Source organism: Megalops cyprinoides, chromosome 2 (genome assembly GCF_013368585.1).
Source record: "Megalops cyprinoides isolate fMegCyp1 chromosome 2, fMegCyp1.pri, whole genome shotgun sequence".
Lineage (NCBI taxonomy): Eukaryota > Metazoa > Chordata > Actinopteri > Elopiformes > Megalopidae > Megalops > Megalops cyprinoides.
Window position 1 is genome coordinate 33,442,249 of NC_050584.1, and position 18,551 is coordinate 33,460,799.

Sequence of the window (18,551 nt, forward strand, 5' to 3'; positions counted from 1 at the left end):
AGTACTTCTACTGTTGATTTTAATGTCATATTTTATGAAAGGGATCTTATTTAAGGTATAGTCTTTTCTAAATGAATTTTTGACAATGTGGTCATTAAATCACACCCTCTTTATCTTCAAATATCAAATTATAAAGGATAGCATTTAATTAGCAGGATAATGCATGTTAAATACCTTATGAATGTTAAGTCAAATGGTTAAACAATACATCTTTTTTCCAGCTAATGTTGTCTATTCTATGATTAAGAAAGAGCAGTTATTGAGAAGAGTGGTTTGTATTGAGTGTACATGCTGGAGTGGTTCTCTGTCTTGGAAAAGTACTATAAGTAGGGCTTTGAATTTCCTTTAAAAAATTCCCAAGTGGTGTCTGGTTGTCACCCAGTGCTCATATAGCAGTTTTGGATCAGGTGTATGTTGCCTCCAAAAAACAGCAGTTTTTGGAGGCAAAATACACCTGATCCAGCAACATCAGTGGTAGTACAGTACACACCAATATATGCAACTATTACTAAAATTGTTTTAATTATTATTAATTAATTAATACTATTATGTCAATATAATTAATTACTATTAATCAGAGAATGGTGTGCAGTGTATATTTGTCATGTATCCTCAGCAACTGTCTTAAGGCATTCCTCCGCAGGAAGGGATTAAACAGTAGGGAGACCTACCTAGGGACACTGAAAATGAAAAAGTGAGTACAAGCAAGCTTGAAATGCAGCCAGCCACACCAGAGCATCCTCAGGTCCTCAAGTGCCCTGGACCATTTAAAGACGACTATATGAACTATGGTTAAACAAAGACCGGGGGGGGGGGGGGGGGGGGGCGGGGGCAATTCATATACTCTTGAAGGATCTTTACAATTTATGACTTTGATATTTAGACACTGTTGGTGAAAGCATATCACTATTTTGAAATGCACGCATTACATCTAAAAAAAACTAAATAAATTGTTGTGGCCTGTCACAAATAAAATGTACCATCACAGTACCAAACGCACTGCGTTGCATCGCTTGTCTCCTCCCTATGACGTATATTACTGGTCTGGTTCAGGGGTTAAAATATACCAATGAGCATCGAGTATTCCTATTCCCGTTCACGAGTTCAAAGGAAAAACATCGCGTGATCTTCCGGAGCGGGACCTACTCGCTGTATTGCTGAGTGAAAATGGTACGTTAATAAGTTGTTTTCATTGAAATGTTTAATCGAATTTCAGTCGTTTCACCCAACTGCTCTAACTAAAATGTAGTTAAATGAAAAAGTTAATGGTTTATTGATTCAAAAAAAATGTTGGCTTTGTCGCTAAACAGCTACCGTTAGGTAGCTACTTAGGCTATCTTTTGAGAAACAGGTAACGTTACAAGACCGGTTACTTTAACTGTTAGCTTCAGCTGGGTAGCTCAGTGCTGCTGATTTAGCTAACATTGTAACTAGCTCGCTAAAATGTTTTTCGTCTCGATAAGGAACTAGTTTGATAAGAGCTCCCGACCATGTCATGCTGTGAGGCCATCGTTGTGTCAGTAGCTTCCTAGGCGTTGCTCATTGTTGGTAACATGCTTTCCATTGCAGCTTTTCTATTCATTCTTCAAGTCTTTGGTGGGCAAAGACGTGGTGGTGGAACTGAAAAATGACTTGAGGTGAGATAACGTATTTCTCAAGATATCTAGATGGCTAGTTAAGTGCAAATTGCAGAAACAGCAAAGGGTAATTTATGCCGCTTGTTAGCTAGGGGCAGATTGGCATTAGCAGAAGGTAGCCGTTCATTTTAACGCAAGCTCCTTGGGGCAGAGTGCATGTGACAAATATGTGCAGTTGGACTACGTCGTTAGCAAGGGATGACGCTGATTCAGATTTTGTCTTGTGCCTGTGTTGCAGCATCTGTGGCACACTCCACTCAGTCGATCAGGTTCGTTTCGCGTGTTCTTTCACTTCTTTAGTTTGAACAATTTTACTCTCATACCAGTACTTTTGACTTAGTTTTATTAGCACTGTATTCGTAAACACTGATGTGTTGTCACCCACAGTACCTGAATATCAAACTCACAGACATCAGTGTTACTGATCCAGAGAAGTATCCACATATGGTAAGTGCCACAGACAGAAATGTTGAGCACATGGGTGAGTTGAAAGTGTGCGTTTCACTGGAGCTTAGCGCTTGCTGCTGTTCCCCCAGTTGTCGGTGAAGAACTGCTTCATCCGCGGCTCAGTGGTGCGGTACGTGCAGCTCCCTGCTGATGAGGTGGATACCCAGCTGCTGCAGGATGCTGCTCGGAAGGAGGCCATGCAACAGAAGCAGTGATTTTTTTCCCTTTTTTTTCCAGGGTGCGTGGGAGGGTGGACTGTGGCTGGGTTTGAGTTTATGGGAAAATGCTAACGTAGAAGAGTCTCAAAAGATGTGTTCTTTCCCATATTTCCTATCCCTATACCCCCAGATCTACTGTACACACAGACATATTCACGAGACTACAGTCTTGCAGTTTAGATTTCTTTGTTTGGTTTGAGGACTGACATGATGTCAGTACTCAATTTATGTTTTGCCTGGCCAGACAGAATTGTAAAACCTACCTCACAGCAAAGGCAATTTGGACCATTTGAAAACCCATACATTTGCTATGCAGTATGTCAAAGACTCCATTCTTTTTAGATAGCCTGTAACTTCATCTTACTGTTTTCCAAAAGAATTTAACATAAATTTGCATAAGCCACACTTGTCTTTTGATTTTCTCACCAGTGTCATGTCTAACATTTATACTAAATAAAATTGTAAATAGTTAAATAATGATGCACATTAGCAAAACCAAACCCCCCTGCTCCCTGAAACAATGAGGTTGATTTCAGAAACCAACAGGAACATAATGAAGCAGTTACTGTAATCAATTGGGGGTTTTCAGCACAGCAAATTGGTATTGGTCCAAATGCAAGTTTAATAGGCCTGACGGATTTCTCATGATATTGTGACGTCTTCACAGAGATAGTTTTCGATGTAGAGGTGCCTCAGTATTTACTGCTGTAGATAGTGGGAACACCTCAAATACATTTTTTCATTTTATTTTATCTTTCTCCATCTGTAAATTCCAACTTGCTCTATTTTTTGGCTGATGGGTATAGTGGGAGTAACTGTCACCTTTCCCCCCCATTGAATTACTGCAGATATTCATCCTACTCTGTCACCTTTTGGAAACAAGATTTCCTGGCAGAAATGCCAGTGTAATTAATTAGGCAGCCCTTTAATGTCTATGAAATGCTTTTTGTTTTCAGTTACAATTTTGATTGCATGTTGGATATTTTTTGCAGAAAGAGTTAATTTGGGAAAAAAAAAACAAAAACAGGTATTTTCCATTTTCTGTCTGTTCACTTTAGCCAATTAATCACGTTGGATGTTGTAAATATGCTTATGTTGAATGGAATTGTTCTGTCTGACTTTTTGATTTAAATCAGGTTTGGTATGATTTGCAAATAAAGTGAGCTTTGATCCTATCTAAAGTTGTAAATCTAATTGTACTTTATATTGGAAATGGAACCACAGGTAAAAGTGTGTGACTACAAAATAATTGCAATCATTTGTTAAATTCAGTGGAGAAATAAATACAAGTTAAAACACTTTAATAATAAATATTGGTGGTTAATATTAACAAATGATGACTTGGATACCTGGGATGCTCATGTACATGACTGGCACCAGTGGTGAGTTTTACAGCCTTTTGCTCCTGTGAACTGGGTGGCTGTCTCAATCAGCGGCACAGGATGCTGCATCACTAGGGAATCGGTGGGGTCACAGAGGGTATCTTAAATGCTTTCAGAATAACAGGTGGATTCTAATTTACTTGTGGAATGGTTTGGAAGTGTACTCCTGATAGATGAAAATATCTGTAACAGGATGTGCCAGATGTATCCTTGATTCTAAATCAGCTCTCAAAATTGCTATCATATATTGATTTGTCTTTCATATTTGTTAAGCAGGGTGATTTTCATAGCTTGCATTTTTACATTACCCATACAAACATTGAGCAATTGAAAATGTGGGTTGGGTATCTTGCACAAGGCTACAGTAGCAGTGGCTCACCTAGGAATCCATCTGGAAACCTTTGTTCAGAGCCCTTATTGACCACTACATCAACCTGCTTCTGATTTGACATACACGTGTAATGATAATAATGGTACTAAAATTATAGCTCCTGTGCTCTGGGCTGAATTCCTATTTCGGCTTACCACACTAGATCATTGTACATCGTACATGGAGCACATGAAGAGTTTCGTGAGCACCTAGCGAAAGGCCTGATTTCGGGTAAGTTAGAATCGCGTTTCACAAACCGCTGAAGAAAACTGCTAGCCAATCGATGAAAACATGACAATTCGGCAACGTAATAGGTTATGAGTTGATTCATGCAAGAGCCATACTTAGTCGGGAAAACGGAAGATGTACTGTCTGCATCATGGCAAACAAGAAGGTTTAAACAGTGGAGGATGAGGAGTTCATTGGGCTGTTGTGACTGTAGGAGTGTTTATTTAGTTGTAGGAGACCTGTTACGAGCTAACCAGCACATCAAACAACAGGCCAAAAGCGAGTTGAAACAAACTTCTGCGGGGAGTCGTTGATTTTAAGTGTTCCGGAGTTATTTTTTGTTTGCTACACGTTCCTTTACCTAAAAACCCCTTAACGAGAGCACTAAAATACCAAACTCGTAAATGCTCGTAATATTTACACAGCCTGCAAGCTACTTTCTGGGGTGGTGAAACAAACACATTTACCGCTTCTCGATTCCAAACTTAATGTCAGCCTTGACTCCAGCGATTATGCCACATCGTACTCGAGGGATACCTGAACTTGCTAAAAAGTAAGTAAATTCATTTGCCTTTCATCCATTACATTTCCTTGGTATAACCACAACTAACCTGCACCCGAACCCAGAAGCTGACTAACGAATTGCACGTTTCCACCCACAAGCTACAAACAATTCGTCGTTGTGAATAACAAACCCAGTTTAGGTGGACACTAGTGACCTATGATGTTTCTCTGTGCATTTATAGCCTGAGTAGGCCAAACAAATGTACCTGATGTAGTCTTGTAAACTTGGATTATGCATTGAAATGAGCACGTCATCTTTACAAGACGGTGACGGGCACATTAGTATTGACGGAAGGCGCTTTTGCTAATTAGGGTGATGTCACTGTTTACTCACAGGTGAAGCGATAGTCAGTAATTTCTCCTGAGCACCATCGTCACAGTGGAGTGGTGGACACCGAAGATATGAGGTGAGCAGCATTTAGATTTCTATGCACAACTAACGATAGCTACACATTGCCCCTCACATTTATTTTTGTCTCAATTTCTTCCTTAATGCAAGCATTACATCACACTACATTCATTTAGCAGACCCCCTTACCCAGAGCGACTTCCAGTACAAGAGAACAGAAGTGCATCCATCCAAGTTAAATGAGCAACAGTGTCAGACCAGGCTAACAACAACCCCAGACCAGTGAGTGTGAGCACACCATTCAAGCGGAAGTTAACTTGAGCTAACCCAAACCCGAAACATCCAACAAAACTAAGGGAAGTCAAATTCATACATTAACAAATATCACACAGTCACTAGATCACAGTATCCATAATATAAATAAGTAGCAGGTGTTGGGGTGGGAGGTTGGGGGGTGGTCAAACTGACATGCAGCCCAAAGTGGTTGGTCCTCAGCCTGTATCAAATCATGGGCAGTGATTATGTTGTCCTGACTCACGTGGAAGTTCTTTCCACCACTGGGGGGGTCAAGTGGCTGAGAGCATTGACCCTGTCAGGAAGGGACAGTCAGTTGCCGCAAGGTTATAAAGCATAGTAATCTGGCCAGCAGCCCACTATGGAAATGTATTTTATAAACCTGTGATTTACAAAGAGTGAAGTTGAAAAGGATGTCACACAATGGGGCATGCAACAAGGAAATATCTGAGGCAAAATACCCACTGCTTCCTCTTTTATTGTTACTTTAAACTAGCTGTCTATATTCCACACCTGATGCTGGCATTGTCTGGTCTCTGTGCTCACTTCCTTTTTTGAAGCTTCCGACAAGGTATGCATGGTTTTATACTTACTGTTGGTAAATGTGAAAGATATCTGAAGAAGGCCTAACACAGCTGAGATTTAGTTCTTTTGTTCAGTAGGTTTTCCTTTGATATTGGCCATGAGGGACTGTTATTGGAGGCTTGGGCTAGAAGAATCAAGTAAAAGAGTTCAGTGTTTGAAAATGCCTGTTTTTCATTCTACCTATGCTAAAGAGGAAGGCAGAAATAAAGAGATATATTTGAATGGATCCTGTTCAGAATTAGGATGTTATTTAAAAATGCATTTCAGCAATGCTTGTTTGATACAGAAATAAGTATGATTTGTGAGACACATCCATCATTTTTTTTTAAGCTTGGAGTCCACTGGTAGGTCTGCAGTCTGACTGTTGCAAGATTTATATGGGAATCTCTCCAATGGAGATATTCACTTGGGTTCACCAGTTGAGGTGAAGTGAGGAGCTCTGGAGGGTTGTCAAATAAGAAGATGGCCATTAAGTACTAGGATCTAGGGTCCTACAGATGGCCTAGGAGCAGCTTGGGAGAATGCTGACAAGGCCTGTAGCACACAAGAGTGCAGGTACCCCAGTATTTTATGCTTGCATAAATAAACCCGATAGTGTAAGTTCATGAGTGTTATGTGTTGCATGTTTGGGCAGAACATCCTTCTTCCTGGACTTTTGGCAATATGCTCTCTTCAATCAGTGGATGCCTCAGTGTAGAGATGCTGATTTTTCAGGTAGACATTTTAGAACAGTCATTTACTATAAATGAAGTGAAAATGTGATGTCTTCACCAATATCTCTGTAAAATGTGAAATATCTTCAAATTCAATAAACATGTAGCAGAATTTAGATTTAGATTTTGCATTTGACCCTCAATAGTGTAGGATAGGTAACAGCAGGAGTACCACAATGCTTAGAACATCACACAGTATGAAAATTTAATTAAATTTAATTAAACTGAGCAAGACTGATCTGATTATGAGGTCTCTTTGAGCCATCCTTTGTTGTGTTTCCTCTGCTCATTACATCTGCAGGAATTACTTTCTTGAAATTCCATCATGATGAATATGCAGTCCTTCAGTAATTGTCAACTCAGTAGAAAAGGTCTAAGTTCTCCTCTGCATTTTACTGTTTAATATGGGTTCTCATACAGTTTTGCTAGTTTACTTTGGCTATACTGACAAGCAGTGATCTTACATGCTGAATTTATTGCATTTCATTACTTTTTTTGGTTGAGGCTGGGCAAATTGACCCTGGATCAGTTAGAGGCTTAAAACCCTGCTGTGAAATGTAATTATGGCTTTATATTAAAATGCAGTGGTGTTCATTCTCATTGTACTGGTGTTTTTTTTTTTTTTTTTTTTTTTTTACTCTTTGTTAGACTTGGTCTCACAGGTAATGTGCCAGATTAATCTGTTGTTCTTAACAGTACTTTAGGAAAGTCACTGACAATCCGTCAACACATTAGTAACTCTGGTGTTTTGTGAAAATACAGTGAACCAGGACCCCCACTATGAGAGGACAATTTACTTACCCCTCCACGTAACACATATTTAGATGGATAGAGTTATACAGTTTATGGCTTAAGGTGCAGTGTTTGCTTTGTATTTCAAAAGAGTCTTTAATTGAACTAATTGTTCTGTTGAATGAGTTCTGCCTTAGTCCTTTCCTTTCTGAACCTGGAATTGCTGAGGTTTTTGTCTCGTTCACATTTTTAGAGTATACACCCCTGGTATCTCAAAGATGCAGTCTGTGTGTTTGCGTTACTGTTCAGGTTTAGCTATATTGACTGGATTTTATTTCTCTCTGCACTTCAGGGCAAACCTGCAGAGCAGCACGTCTCCAGTATCCATGTTGATGCTCTGGGTGTAGTTAAGATATGAAAAGCTGCTAATGAATCTGATTTGTGGTGAAAATACTCAATTATTAATGATTACTACATGCAACAGAAGTTATTGCAGTCTTTTGATTTAGATTGGCTGTGGTGTGTAGAGCAGTATATGGGAAACCTGGCTTCCATGTTAACATAACTTACATGATATGAAATTTTATCTGGTAATGCTTTGCTTAAATACATTTCCCCTTTTGGGTCATTAATTTTGTTTTAATTACATTATACACAAGTTGTGTAGTTTTTCAAGCTAATGAATTCCACAGTAATTTATAGAATTCCAGAAATTACTTTTTTGGTGTGTAGTATAAAGCGCTGTTTTAACACTCGTCCCAAACCAAACTACATATGGATTGTCATCCCCAAATAAATCAAAACTACTCTCCAGTTGATACATAGAAATTCAATACCTTTATTTTACATTCATACATCTATATTTTACAATATGAGCTTAATGCATTTTTTTTTTAAAAAGTCCAATCCCAAAACAATTCCTGAAGATTTACAGCTCAAGCAGTAATGAATTTGCATGTTTTGAAGTTCGGTGAAAAGCATAAAAAACACTCACAAGAGAAACTGGACAAGTGTTGTCCTTGAGTTGTACCTTAATAGAACTGGGCTGAATGGAAAAGAATTCAGTCACCACGGAGAAAGGCACCTTCAGTACACAGTGTATGTACAAACAAAACCTTGACAATGTTACAACCTTCTACGGAAGCTTCTAATACAATAACAAAACTATAAACCTTCACTTGCAAAAAAAAAAAAAAAAAAAAAAAATCACATTTCTATACAAATACATTTGAAACAAAATATTTTCTTGGTCATACCACAGCAGTACCTTAAAATACATATTTCAACATGAATTCCAGATTGACTCTGCCAGCAGAGATCTGTTTTTGATGCAGTTATACATTATTATGTCACAATATTTATGCAATTGCCTATTTCATGAATGTTTCATATTGGCAACAGTAGTCACCTGCCTCATGCATATATATTTTTTCCACATCACTTCAGTAAGCAGCATTCATTCTCAAAGGGGTTTAAACCGAAACCTATTTAAATATCAAAGGTTATTGTAGGAGCCAGGTTTTCCTTTCACAAGAAAGAGGCAATTATACATGGTGTACCGTACATCTATGTATAAATTTATCTTTAGAATTCTTTGTACATCTTTGCCAGAAATGCCGTTACCCTAAAATATACTGTCCCTCAATCAAAATTTCCCTCAAAGTATGTTCTGATAAAAAATACCTTATCTTCAAAAACTGGATTTTAATGTTTACATTCCTTCCTTTTTCATCAAAATAAAGCTTTATATACCTCAGAAAGCTTATAAACACTCCCACCTGTACTATATATAGACAATAAAGTGACTATTAGAGACCATATCTGGTTCTATGTTCACATGAAGAGGAAACCCGTTTAGGATAGCATAGACTGCCAAAGTTTTTTCTTCTTCCTCATCAACACAGTGTGGCACTACAATTTTGGATGATTGTATAACTCAGATTATTCAAATGCCAAGGTCAGCACTGTCCTCCTCATCTTGCTCAGCAGGCCTTGGAAAAGTCCGATGGCAGGTCTGTAGTGGACATGCGGTATTGGATCTTTGTGTTGGTGATGGCGCCATGCTTCTGTCGAAGGTGCAGTCTCAGCTGGCTTTTGTGGCGAAAGTGCAAGTTGCATTTCTCACACTAAGTAAAACAAATGAGAAATGTTACAATGTACATTCGCTCCTACTGACAGTTGACTCTTGGGATCCTAATATTGAAGTTAGGTATTTAGGTTGCCTGTCTCTTTTGGTAAAGGCTATTGGTAGTTTGGTCAGACTTAGAAATGGATTCGTCAATGTTTACAGCTAAGTAGCCTATTTAAAGTAACCAGAAGGGGCTGAAGAGGGAAATTGAATTTTCTTCTCATTGCATTGCAACTTCATTTATTCCTACTGAATAGTGTCACAACAGAGAGACTCACTATTAATCTGCATGCCCAGGCTCTTTCAGTTAGGAAAATGAATGGCTTTGTCCTGGCCTCTCTAAATTACTATGGTTTGCTTACATGATAGGGCTTTTCTCCGGTGTGAATGCGCAGATGGCTCTTGAGTGTCTGCAGATGACGGAAACGTGTCCCACAGATTTCACATGGATACGGTTTCTCTCCCGTGTGAATCAGCACATGGGCACGGAGGTGAGCGACCTACACAAAAAGGCACAATAGCACATTTTAGGAACAGTCTCTCATTACTGAAGGGGCCATACATTTTTAGTAGTCGTACAGTTTCCTTACAAATGTGTCCTAAATTTTGTGATTATTGTCACAAATTACCACAAAGGTGGAGGAAACTCCAAACATTGGTGTTGGGATCTTCAGTCTCACCTGTACAAAGCGAGCTCCACAGGTCTCACACTTGTATGGCTTTTCTCCCGAGTGAATGCGTGTGTGGGTCTTGAGGTTGGCTGGTCTGTTGAACTGAGCACCACAGATATTACAGCGATATGGTTTCTCCCCTGGAGTGTGACAAACATGAAAAACAGCGCTTAGGAGACTGACAAACACCGTAAACATTCTCATCATAGTGCACTCTCTCATCTCCAGGGATCCCAGTTTCCTCATGCTTGAAATATTAAATCTCTTTAAAATATTAAATGTTGTTTCATGCAAGCCAGCAGTGTACCGCATCTAAACCTCAAACCAAGCCAAAATATTAGCAGATTGGTACTTGTCAGTTGTACATTCAGTCTACCCTGGAAGTTAAGTGCGTGCTGAAAATAAGAGACAGCATTTAGGAGTACATCCTCCCCTTCGCAATAAAATGCAGCTACTTAGTGCAACACAACAAAATGTACATATGGACATTGATGAAAATTCTTTTTATTTGTTCTTTTTCATCTCATCCTTTATATCTTCTCTGTTCCACTAATGCTGACTAGACCTTTCTCTCATAGTCTTGTCCCTCAATAACTTTGGAAGGAGTCAGCTTACAGGACAATATTGTTTCAGCCAGTGTCTGTTCTCGCATCTAATTTCAGTGAAGTGTACCGTTGTGATCTACAGCAGAACAAAGTCACACTACACATTACAAAACATATCCAAAACCTGAAATTCTGTTTCTTATCTTGAAGAGGAAAGTCAGCATTTCTCTCTTCCAGATAAACTGCTTCCAGAGATCCCTGGTCATCTCTGTAGGCTTCCATCTGGACTTACCTGTGTGGACTGTTTTGTGGCTGGCAAGGTTTCCCTTGTAGCGAAAAGCAGCCTGGCATCGGTCACATTTGTATGGCTTGTCACTGTGGACCTGAAGTGTGTGCCGTTTCAGAGCATCGTCCTCTGCAAACTTGGAGTCGCACTCATTACAAAAGTAGGTACCATTTTCTGTTGGAACAAAGCAAGGATGTCAGCTTAGGGCAAAAAAAAACGCACAAAAGTATTTCAGTACCCCCTGAGTACATATACATTGGCATCACAGTCCTTTTGTGGTTTTAAACTGACCTACAGGATAGGCTCTTACCGCAACTGGAATCAGAGTACTCCGAATGCAGCTCTGCCATCTCTTCCCCACCATGTGGTGTACTGGAGCAAACTTCGGAGTGCTGTGGGGACTGAGAGCCACAGGATGAACACTTTAAGTGGTTTGCGTAGAGGGAGGTGTGGCTGTCATTGTTCCTTTGTGATCCCTCCATGGTTCTGGAAGACAGAGGCAAACTTCATTCAGCTGCACCACTACATAGCCTACCAAAATCAACACACCACTTTTTAAAAATTTATACTCTCAGAGGACTTTAGAGGAATTTCACACATTGTGGTTCTAAGGTAAATCCACAGTTTGCTAAAAAGATTGGGACAGATTTGGGGGGGGGGATCAATCTATCCACAGGAGCAGTTCAGCTCACTAACTTCAGTCACCAGCCATCTCCTTTTTGGAGAATGCTAGCACATTGTGCATGAGCCAATTAGTTGTCAATCATAGCAATGTATGAATGTAGAGACAGGACTTTAACTTACATCCACCTGGATGAAAAATGCTCAATAAGTGGATGCACTTACCATCAAGCCATTGCTCAAGTCAGTTACAATTGGAGACACCCCTTTCTACAGATCTACACAGCAATCATTTAATCAATCACTGACACCTAACAAATGTGTGTGTGCCTTCCTTAGTTCACCTGTTGATGATGTTGTTGAGGCGGCTGGCCTGGGACATGGGGAAGTCCTCGCCATGCTCACTGATCTTTGTGGCAGCCTGCAGGTCCGGATGTTCCGAATCACTTGGCTGGAGGTAGGTGGGTGAGCCAAGCCTCTGTGGTGAGCGTGTCTCCACATCACGGGGGCCTCCCTCGTCCTCTTTGGAGCTCTGGTTGGCGGAGTTGAGCACAATGAACTTGTACTTCTTCCAGTTGCGGGCCTTGGGGTCCTGCATGCCCTGGGCGGGTGGGGAGCGAGTGGCCTGGGGGAAGGCAGCATTCTTGCTGCTGCTAGACTCTGTGGGAGAGTTGGGCTGGCAGTCCGATTTGAGTGGACTCTGGGGACTGCTCATCAGGCCCTTGCGACCGCTGGAGGAGATGCTCAAGGAGTAGTGCTGGTGGCCCATGTCTTCCTCCCCCATGTGAGCGTGTTCTTTTCCCACCTCCCTCTGCTCATGAGCATGGCCTGGAAAGCTGTGCTTTCTTGAGCCCAGGCCCGTAGACTGATGGACGTTTCGGAGACTCTCCTTCCTTACCTCATCCTCTCTGGCAACTTCTCTGGAAGGGTAGGATGTCACATGGCAGATGTTTGATGAGACACTGGTGGTGGCTCTGGTATACTCTGCCAGCACCTCACTGCCATTGTCAGGTGGGGAGCAGTGTTTGTGGTGCATGGGGCTTGCTTTAGTGAAGTCGGCAAAAGGGCTCTTGGCATCTGTCAGTTTGCTGAAGGGAAAATGGAACCCCTGTACTGGGAATTGGCCATAAAGATAAGAACTGTTGGGAGCACTAACTCCACTGAACATACTGGAACTATAGGCCCTCCCATCCCTGAAAGAGGTTGGCCGGCTGGTAACATTCTCCACCACGTCATGGGGCCTGTAGGCTTGAACATCCTGAGGTAACAGCAATGGGCTGACTAAAAATTCTTCTCTGGGCAGCTTGGCTGAAGGGTCACTGAAGAAAGAACACAGAGCATTATTTTAAAATAACTGGCTGAGTCAATGTGGCAGATGCTGAGTGAATCCTCCCCCTACTCTACTTACTTGGATTTGATGAACCTGTGGCAGGTGTCAACAACGTGGTCCATCTGCAGGTAGATGGCAGTGTTCATGACCGCGATGATCAGGCTCTCCTTCAGCGTGAGACGAGAAGTGTACATGAACTCCAGCAAAATGGCAAAGCCCTCAGGGTCCACCTTCGGGTCCAGGCTGATGGCATTCAGGTTGCATTTGAGGGAGTCCGTAAAGATGGTGTAAAACAACCCACTTTAAAATGAGAGAGAGGAAAGATGCCCTCAGCATTCATGGTATTTGGAGGAGAGCATTGTGCATTCTGCTTAAAATGTAAATAAAAGTCCATGAAAAACCTCCTGATGATGTGGCTTACCTGCAAGCCATGAGGACTGTCTTGTGAGCACGAAACTGTTGTCTGTTGACTAGAATAGTGACATCAGTCAGGATATCCCTGCTGCGCAGTCGGTTCAAGTTGAGAAGTACGTCACTTGCATGGCGCGTAAATTGAATGCAGCTGTCTGCTGCACATGCCATTTTGTCAAAATCTGAAGAATGAAGAAAAAAAATACAAATGTTTTGCAGGATACTACAAAGCTCAACTCAGATTATTGACCAGTAAGTACATTTACAAACCATAACGTCTAGTGGGTAATATCAAATAAATTATGGTATGAATGGTATTGTATAATACTACTAAAATAAATATAAATTGCCATTGATAACTTTATATTTACTCAATAACAGGAGAATACATAGGAATACTGGATGAAAAAGATGAAATCACAAAAATGAACAGAAAAAAAAAGAACACTTGAACCAAAGACCAAAATGCTTAGATTTCTGCTAGCATTACTTTTTTTTTTTAAAAAAGCAAATTTTTAAATGAATTTTCCCCACATCTGTAGGAAAACGTCACTACGTTTTCCTTACATGTATTTCATACTTATACTTTTATACTACCAGTACTAGTCATTTTACATTAGATAGGCAACAGCTTTTAGCATTGGACAAACTATCACACAAGACCGTACCTTAACACTAGGAGCGAGTTCTCCGCCTTTCACATATTTGCTAGTTATCTGCTCATTGGCTAGTTATCTGATCACTGCAGAGCACTGAGAGCATAATAGCTTGATGACAATTCAGTGGAATGGACAGTTCACAATTTCCGAGAAGTGAGTCCTCTCTGCGCAGGGCTTCTCGTTTCATTCACCATTTCTTAGAAATGAATGCACTGTGAAACTTTTACAATAAACTGATCTACTTGTGTATTCAGACTCTTCAGACCCCTTTTGCCTCCCACATCGTCAAAAACGATACAGCTTTTCCATGTTGATATGACATGAAAGTATCTGTATGATATGATTATAATCTGATAAAGTTTCCAGCTGAATTCCCCTCTGAATTTGTATTATGTGCTCATGCCAAGTTGGTTAGACTTTCAGTCCACCTACTTCAATTAACCGAGCATAACGTTAAATGTCACGAGAACTTTTCTTTCACATTCGTGTAGGTAACGTTTTCAACCAATAGACGGCGCCACATGACTGAATCGATTTACAAACATTGACACGAGACGTGTTTATTGGTATCGTACTTTAGTACAGTCTGCTCTCGTGTTTGTCATAACAAAAGAATTCATCGTCAGTCACTTAAAAATACAATGTGTAGTCATGCGTGAATGAATGTCAAAATGTTTATGACCTTTTTAGTGTCTGTCAGTTCTTTCGCGTTGTGATTCCTCGGATAGTCCGTTTTGTGATCTAAGAAAGGCTACTTTGCTCCATGTTTGGACAGGGTGAAAAACGGCAGTCCGAAATAACCTTTATTCCTCGAAATAACTGCACTTGAGTAGCAACGTCATGGAGGGATTTCGTCGGAAGATTTGCCGCTTGGCTTCACGCGGGGTGTTTTAAGAAAAAGCCTATTCCGTACGTCCTTTCGCGGCACCTTGTTTTTTGGGGGGAGGTTACATGCGACATAGTATGGATTTAGAATGTTCACCTGTACAGCGCGGGGAATTGAATTACTTTGACTTTAAGGGAACAAAAGGAATGTCGACACAGCGGACGCGTAACAGGAAGGTATACAGGTTTGTGACAGATCTATACTCGTATCCTCCCTAAGTTGGCAGCAAATATTGCATTTCGCTGTTCAAAGAATACGTAATAATATTACAGCAATTGGCTATGCATCGACTGAAGGTAGTCTTTCCGCTGCCAAGTGAACTTGAATTCGAGTATAGTAGGCTATTTTACGGTCAGCTAAAATCAGTGCTTGCTTGCAGTCTGCTCTTGGCTTATTGTCAAGTAGGCTACCTCGAACGTCTCTTCTGTTTACATATATATAATATGATAGGCATATGAATAACTTGTACCAAGGCGCAATGAATTATTTTACAAAGAGTGAACACCAGACTCTACAGTCAAACTCCCTAACAGGTTAAAGAGATTGAAAGGGGGCCCAAAGTAATAACCATGCTGCTCTCTGCCATAGGGACATTTCTCACATATTGTACATTCTGTAGTCACGCCGCACTAGATTCTGTTTCCATCCAAATTTACATTACTGCCAGACGGTTTCAAATTGCGCATTATAAAGGCAGAATCACCTCATTTAACCTGTGACATTAAAGTACACATCTCCCTGAAGGAAATAAAATTTATTTAACTTTTTTTGGGGCAAGAGCGACCTGTTTGAGACCAACAGAGCACAGGAAATGTTAGAGGTATTCTACACGCAGAATAATGACGCTAGATGGCAGTCCACGCGTTACAAGTACAATAATAGGCACGATCAATTCTTTTGAACAATATTACATTCACCAAAGTATTCCCGAGACTGAATTTTTAAAAACAATCCTGAAGTGCACAAAACTGTTCCGTATAATTCCCATTTAATTGTTTTCCCAACATACAAATTGACCAATTTAAAAACAACCTCAACAATAAATACAACAATATTTTTACAACCGCGAGGTGTCACCAACAGGTGGATACACCGCAAACCAAAAATCAGAATTAAAGCGAGAGTAAGGTTACTAATGGAAACAGAACGTGCATTCTTAAAGCACCGACTGAGTCTGAGTAGTTTTTTGCCTACATTATTTACTGAAAACATGTTTTACCACACATACATTCATTTTTTTTTCAACGCCAATGTCATCCGCATAAAGTAAACAAAACTGAAGTGAGAAGGACAACGAACGACAGCGTAACCTTGCTTTAAACGGAAAAGTCTGCGATTTACGTATTGTGGAACTACGTTCTTGTATGAAGTTAGCTGCTAAGGCTAGCCATGTGCGTATTTTGGAGTATGTAAAACGTTTGTCCCAGAAATAAGTCTTACAAATTTGTACCATTTAAGACAAGCCCATATCATGAACTATTTGACACGGAACACAGATAGCCAGCACTCCAAGAATAGCGCGTGGAACCCGTCCAATAACATGCAAACCCTGGACAGAGATTTATGACCCTCTCCCTCAATGCCAAAGTCTAGGCTGGGGCTCTATTCCGCAGTTTAAATATAAAAATATTGAGAAACCAAAAGGAATAGCTCAGAGACAGTTAAAGCACGATTTAATTACAATAAAAAACTTAAGAATAAAGCTACAATCTGTGTTCCAAACTAAAAGTTACTTTTATAAATATATTATTAACGTTATATCTAAATACACTGAAATAAACAGGCGTTAGTATACTGTAACTAGCTATTCCGAAACGCAATAATTTAAGGTGTCTATATCCTAACAGCAAAGACTATGTAACGTATAATACAGACTGCTTATTCTACACCTTTGAGGTCAAATGTGCATTGTGGTTGTCAGTCTTTATTGGTGCTGTTTCTTTTTTATATAAAAAATAATGTCGAAAGCCATATAACTAAGTTGCGCGTACCACAACACAAACGTCCCCACACATGGCAGAGGAAAGGTTCCACCGAAATAATAAACAGGGTTATCTAAAACACTGATTGTGCCGATAGCGCAAATGCCAAAAAGATACATTATGCAACTTGATCACAGAGGTACGATCAATGCCTACAGTTCTGTATAGCTGTTTCTCAGTATAGTTTAAAAGCCAAGGCAAGTCACTGATATTTCCCCAAAATTTAGCTAGGTAACTAGTCAGTGTCAACACTTTAAAAAGTACCAAACGCCCCTTGCCCAGACACCAATAAGCAAGCCACTGGTGCAGGTGTGCAAAGAAAAACATTTCCAATATATACGTATGTACACATATGAGTTATGTCCTAGCTGCATAAGAGTACACTCGAACAGTTCAATTCGCCACTGTTGCAGTAACCAGCTAAATGTAAAATTATTTTAGTCTGCAAACTGATTAGCACAAGGACATTTAAATTTTCATTCTGTTTGGTAGGCTGTCATGTGAACTGAAACGGAATAAACAGCTGATTCCATCTTCCAATATGTATAACACTCGTGCCGCAACCCCACTGTCTGCAGAAACTGAACAACCATTGAGCAACTAGCTGCGACGGAGCACCAGAGAGAGAAACAGATCTGTCAGGAGTACTGTCACCAGCCAAGACACTCAAGATTAATCCTACGCACAAAACTGTCTTAAACACCTTCACAATCATCAACATGTACATTTTAAACACATTCAGATAAACAAATGTTCTGTTACTAAACCCTCTGCGCAGAAAACTACAGCTTCGCGCCAAATTATTGGCAAAAAGAATTTAAAAATCACCTGGTAGGGCTTTCCTAGAAACTTCTTGCATCACCACTTCTAAGAACCCCAGTTCTAAGAATCAGGCGAGCTCAATTCTCGGAATTTGAGCTTGTGACTGTACCATTATGGCAGGGCAGGGGAGAGTCATGTGTTTGAGCAAGTTGTAATAAGAGCATCCTGGGAAAACGATTTTTGGGGCTACAATAAGGTTTGAAGAATCTAACTTTTACTTACAAAATGTTGGGCAGTTTTTCTCCTAAAAACACTATATTTTTGATACATTTAAAGAAAAATGGGTGTTTCTGATGTTCAGGTCCCCCTTCCTTGTGGATGCTTCCAGACATAGACGGTCACATGGTCAGACTACCAGTCTACGTAGCATATGAATTTAGCCCAGCCTCTAAATTCTCAGAACTAATTTGCTATTCCATGACATAAGCACAGTGTCTGTCCATTGCCTATCCCTGTACTAAATTCACTGCCACAACATATTCAGAACATAGCAGGGGTGATTATTCACATGGACACACGGTTCTTGTTTGTTGCAATATTGATTTTTTAAATTATTTTTTTCGCTTCTGTCGGTAAATATATATATATTTTTTTAAACTATTTTTCCTTCATTGCTGTGGATCGAGGGCCCATCATCTTCAGGGTTTGTTTGGAAGGAGATTATTTATGAACCGAAAGACACCGTGCTTAC

General features: G+C 40.1%; 3 protein-coding genes across 5 annotated transcripts in view; 2 read left to right on the forward strand and 1 right to left on the reverse strand.

Annotated features, from left to right (window-relative positions):
* The first annotated feature begins 1,099 nt into the window (after positions 1 to 1,099).
* smx5 lies at positions 1,100 to 3,324 on the forward strand. The gene is made up of 5 exons (XM_036522177.1): positions 1,100 to 1,170; positions 1,570 to 1,637; positions 1,876 to 1,906; positions 2,025 to 2,084; positions 2,174 to 3,324. Exons 1-5 carry the CDS (start codon positions 1,168 to 1,170, stop codon positions 2,297 to 2,299), a joined length of 288 nt encoding a protein of 95 aa, XP_036378070.1. The 5' UTR covers positions 1,100 to 1,167; the 3' UTR covers positions 2,300 to 3,324.
* Positions 3,325 to 4,780: 1,456 nt separating this feature from the next.
* LOC118773416 (LIM domain containing preferred translocation partner in lipoma) overlaps positions 4,781 to 18,551 on the forward strand; it is a 231,883-nt gene continuing 218,112 nt past the window's right edge. For both annotated transcript variants that reach the window (XM_036522341.1, XM_036522349.1), the window contains exons 1-2: positions 4,781 to 4,835; positions 5,183 to 5,253. In XM_036522341.1, the coding sequence (XP_036378234.1) occupies positions 5,249 to 5,253 (5 nt within the window). In that variant the 5' untranslated portion in view covers positions 4,781 to 4,835; positions 5,183 to 5,248. The remainder of the gene's footprint in view (positions 4,836 to 5,182; positions 5,254 to 18,551) is intronic.
* Positions 8,837 to 17,910, reverse strand: bcl6aa (BCL6A transcription repressor a). 2 transcript variants are annotated; one of them, XM_036522339.1, is made up of 9 exons: positions 17,867 to 17,910; positions 13,522 to 13,693; positions 13,179 to 13,400; positions 12,115 to 13,089; positions 11,460 to 11,635; positions 11,156 to 11,323; positions 10,328 to 10,458; positions 10,010 to 10,147; positions 8,837 to 9,645 (listed from the first exon to the last, which is right to left on the reverse strand). In XM_036522339.1, the coding sequence occupies exons 1-9, from the start codon at positions 17,895 to 17,897 to the stop codon at positions 9,502 to 9,504; spliced, it is 2,157 nt and encodes a 718-aa protein (XP_036378232.1). In that variant the 5' UTR covers positions 17,898 to 17,910; the 3' UTR covers positions 8,837 to 9,501. The 2 variants fall into 2 exon arrangements, with proteins under 2 accessions (XP_036378232.1, XP_036378233.1); XM_036522340.1 differs by lacking the exon at positions 17,867 to 17,910 and adding an exon at positions 14,180 to 14,294.

Excerpts from the sequence above, each read along its gene's own strand:
- bcl6aa (XM_036522339.1), bottom strand. The coding sequence starts at position 17,897 with ATGCAAGAAGTTTCTAGGAAAGCCCTACCAG. Across the intron at positions 11,636-12,114 it reads CTCAACAACATCATCAACAG|AACCATGGAGGGATCACAAA; the intron begins GTGAACTAAGGA and ends TCTGTCTTCCAG. Across the intron at positions 9,646-10,009 it reads CCGGAGAAAAGCCCTATCAT|TGTGAGAAATGCAACTTGCA; the intron begins GTAAGCAAACCA and ends TGTTTTACTTAG.
- smx5 (XM_036522177.1), top strand. Across the intron at positions 1,907-2,024 it reads CACTCCACTCAGTCGATCAG|TACCTGAATATCAAACTCAC; the intron begins GTTCGTTTCGCG and ends TGTCACCCACAG. Across the intron at positions 2,085-2,173 it reads CAGAGAAGTATCCACATATG|TTGTCGGTGAAGAACTGCTT; the intron begins GTAAGTGCCACA and ends CTGTTCCCCCAG.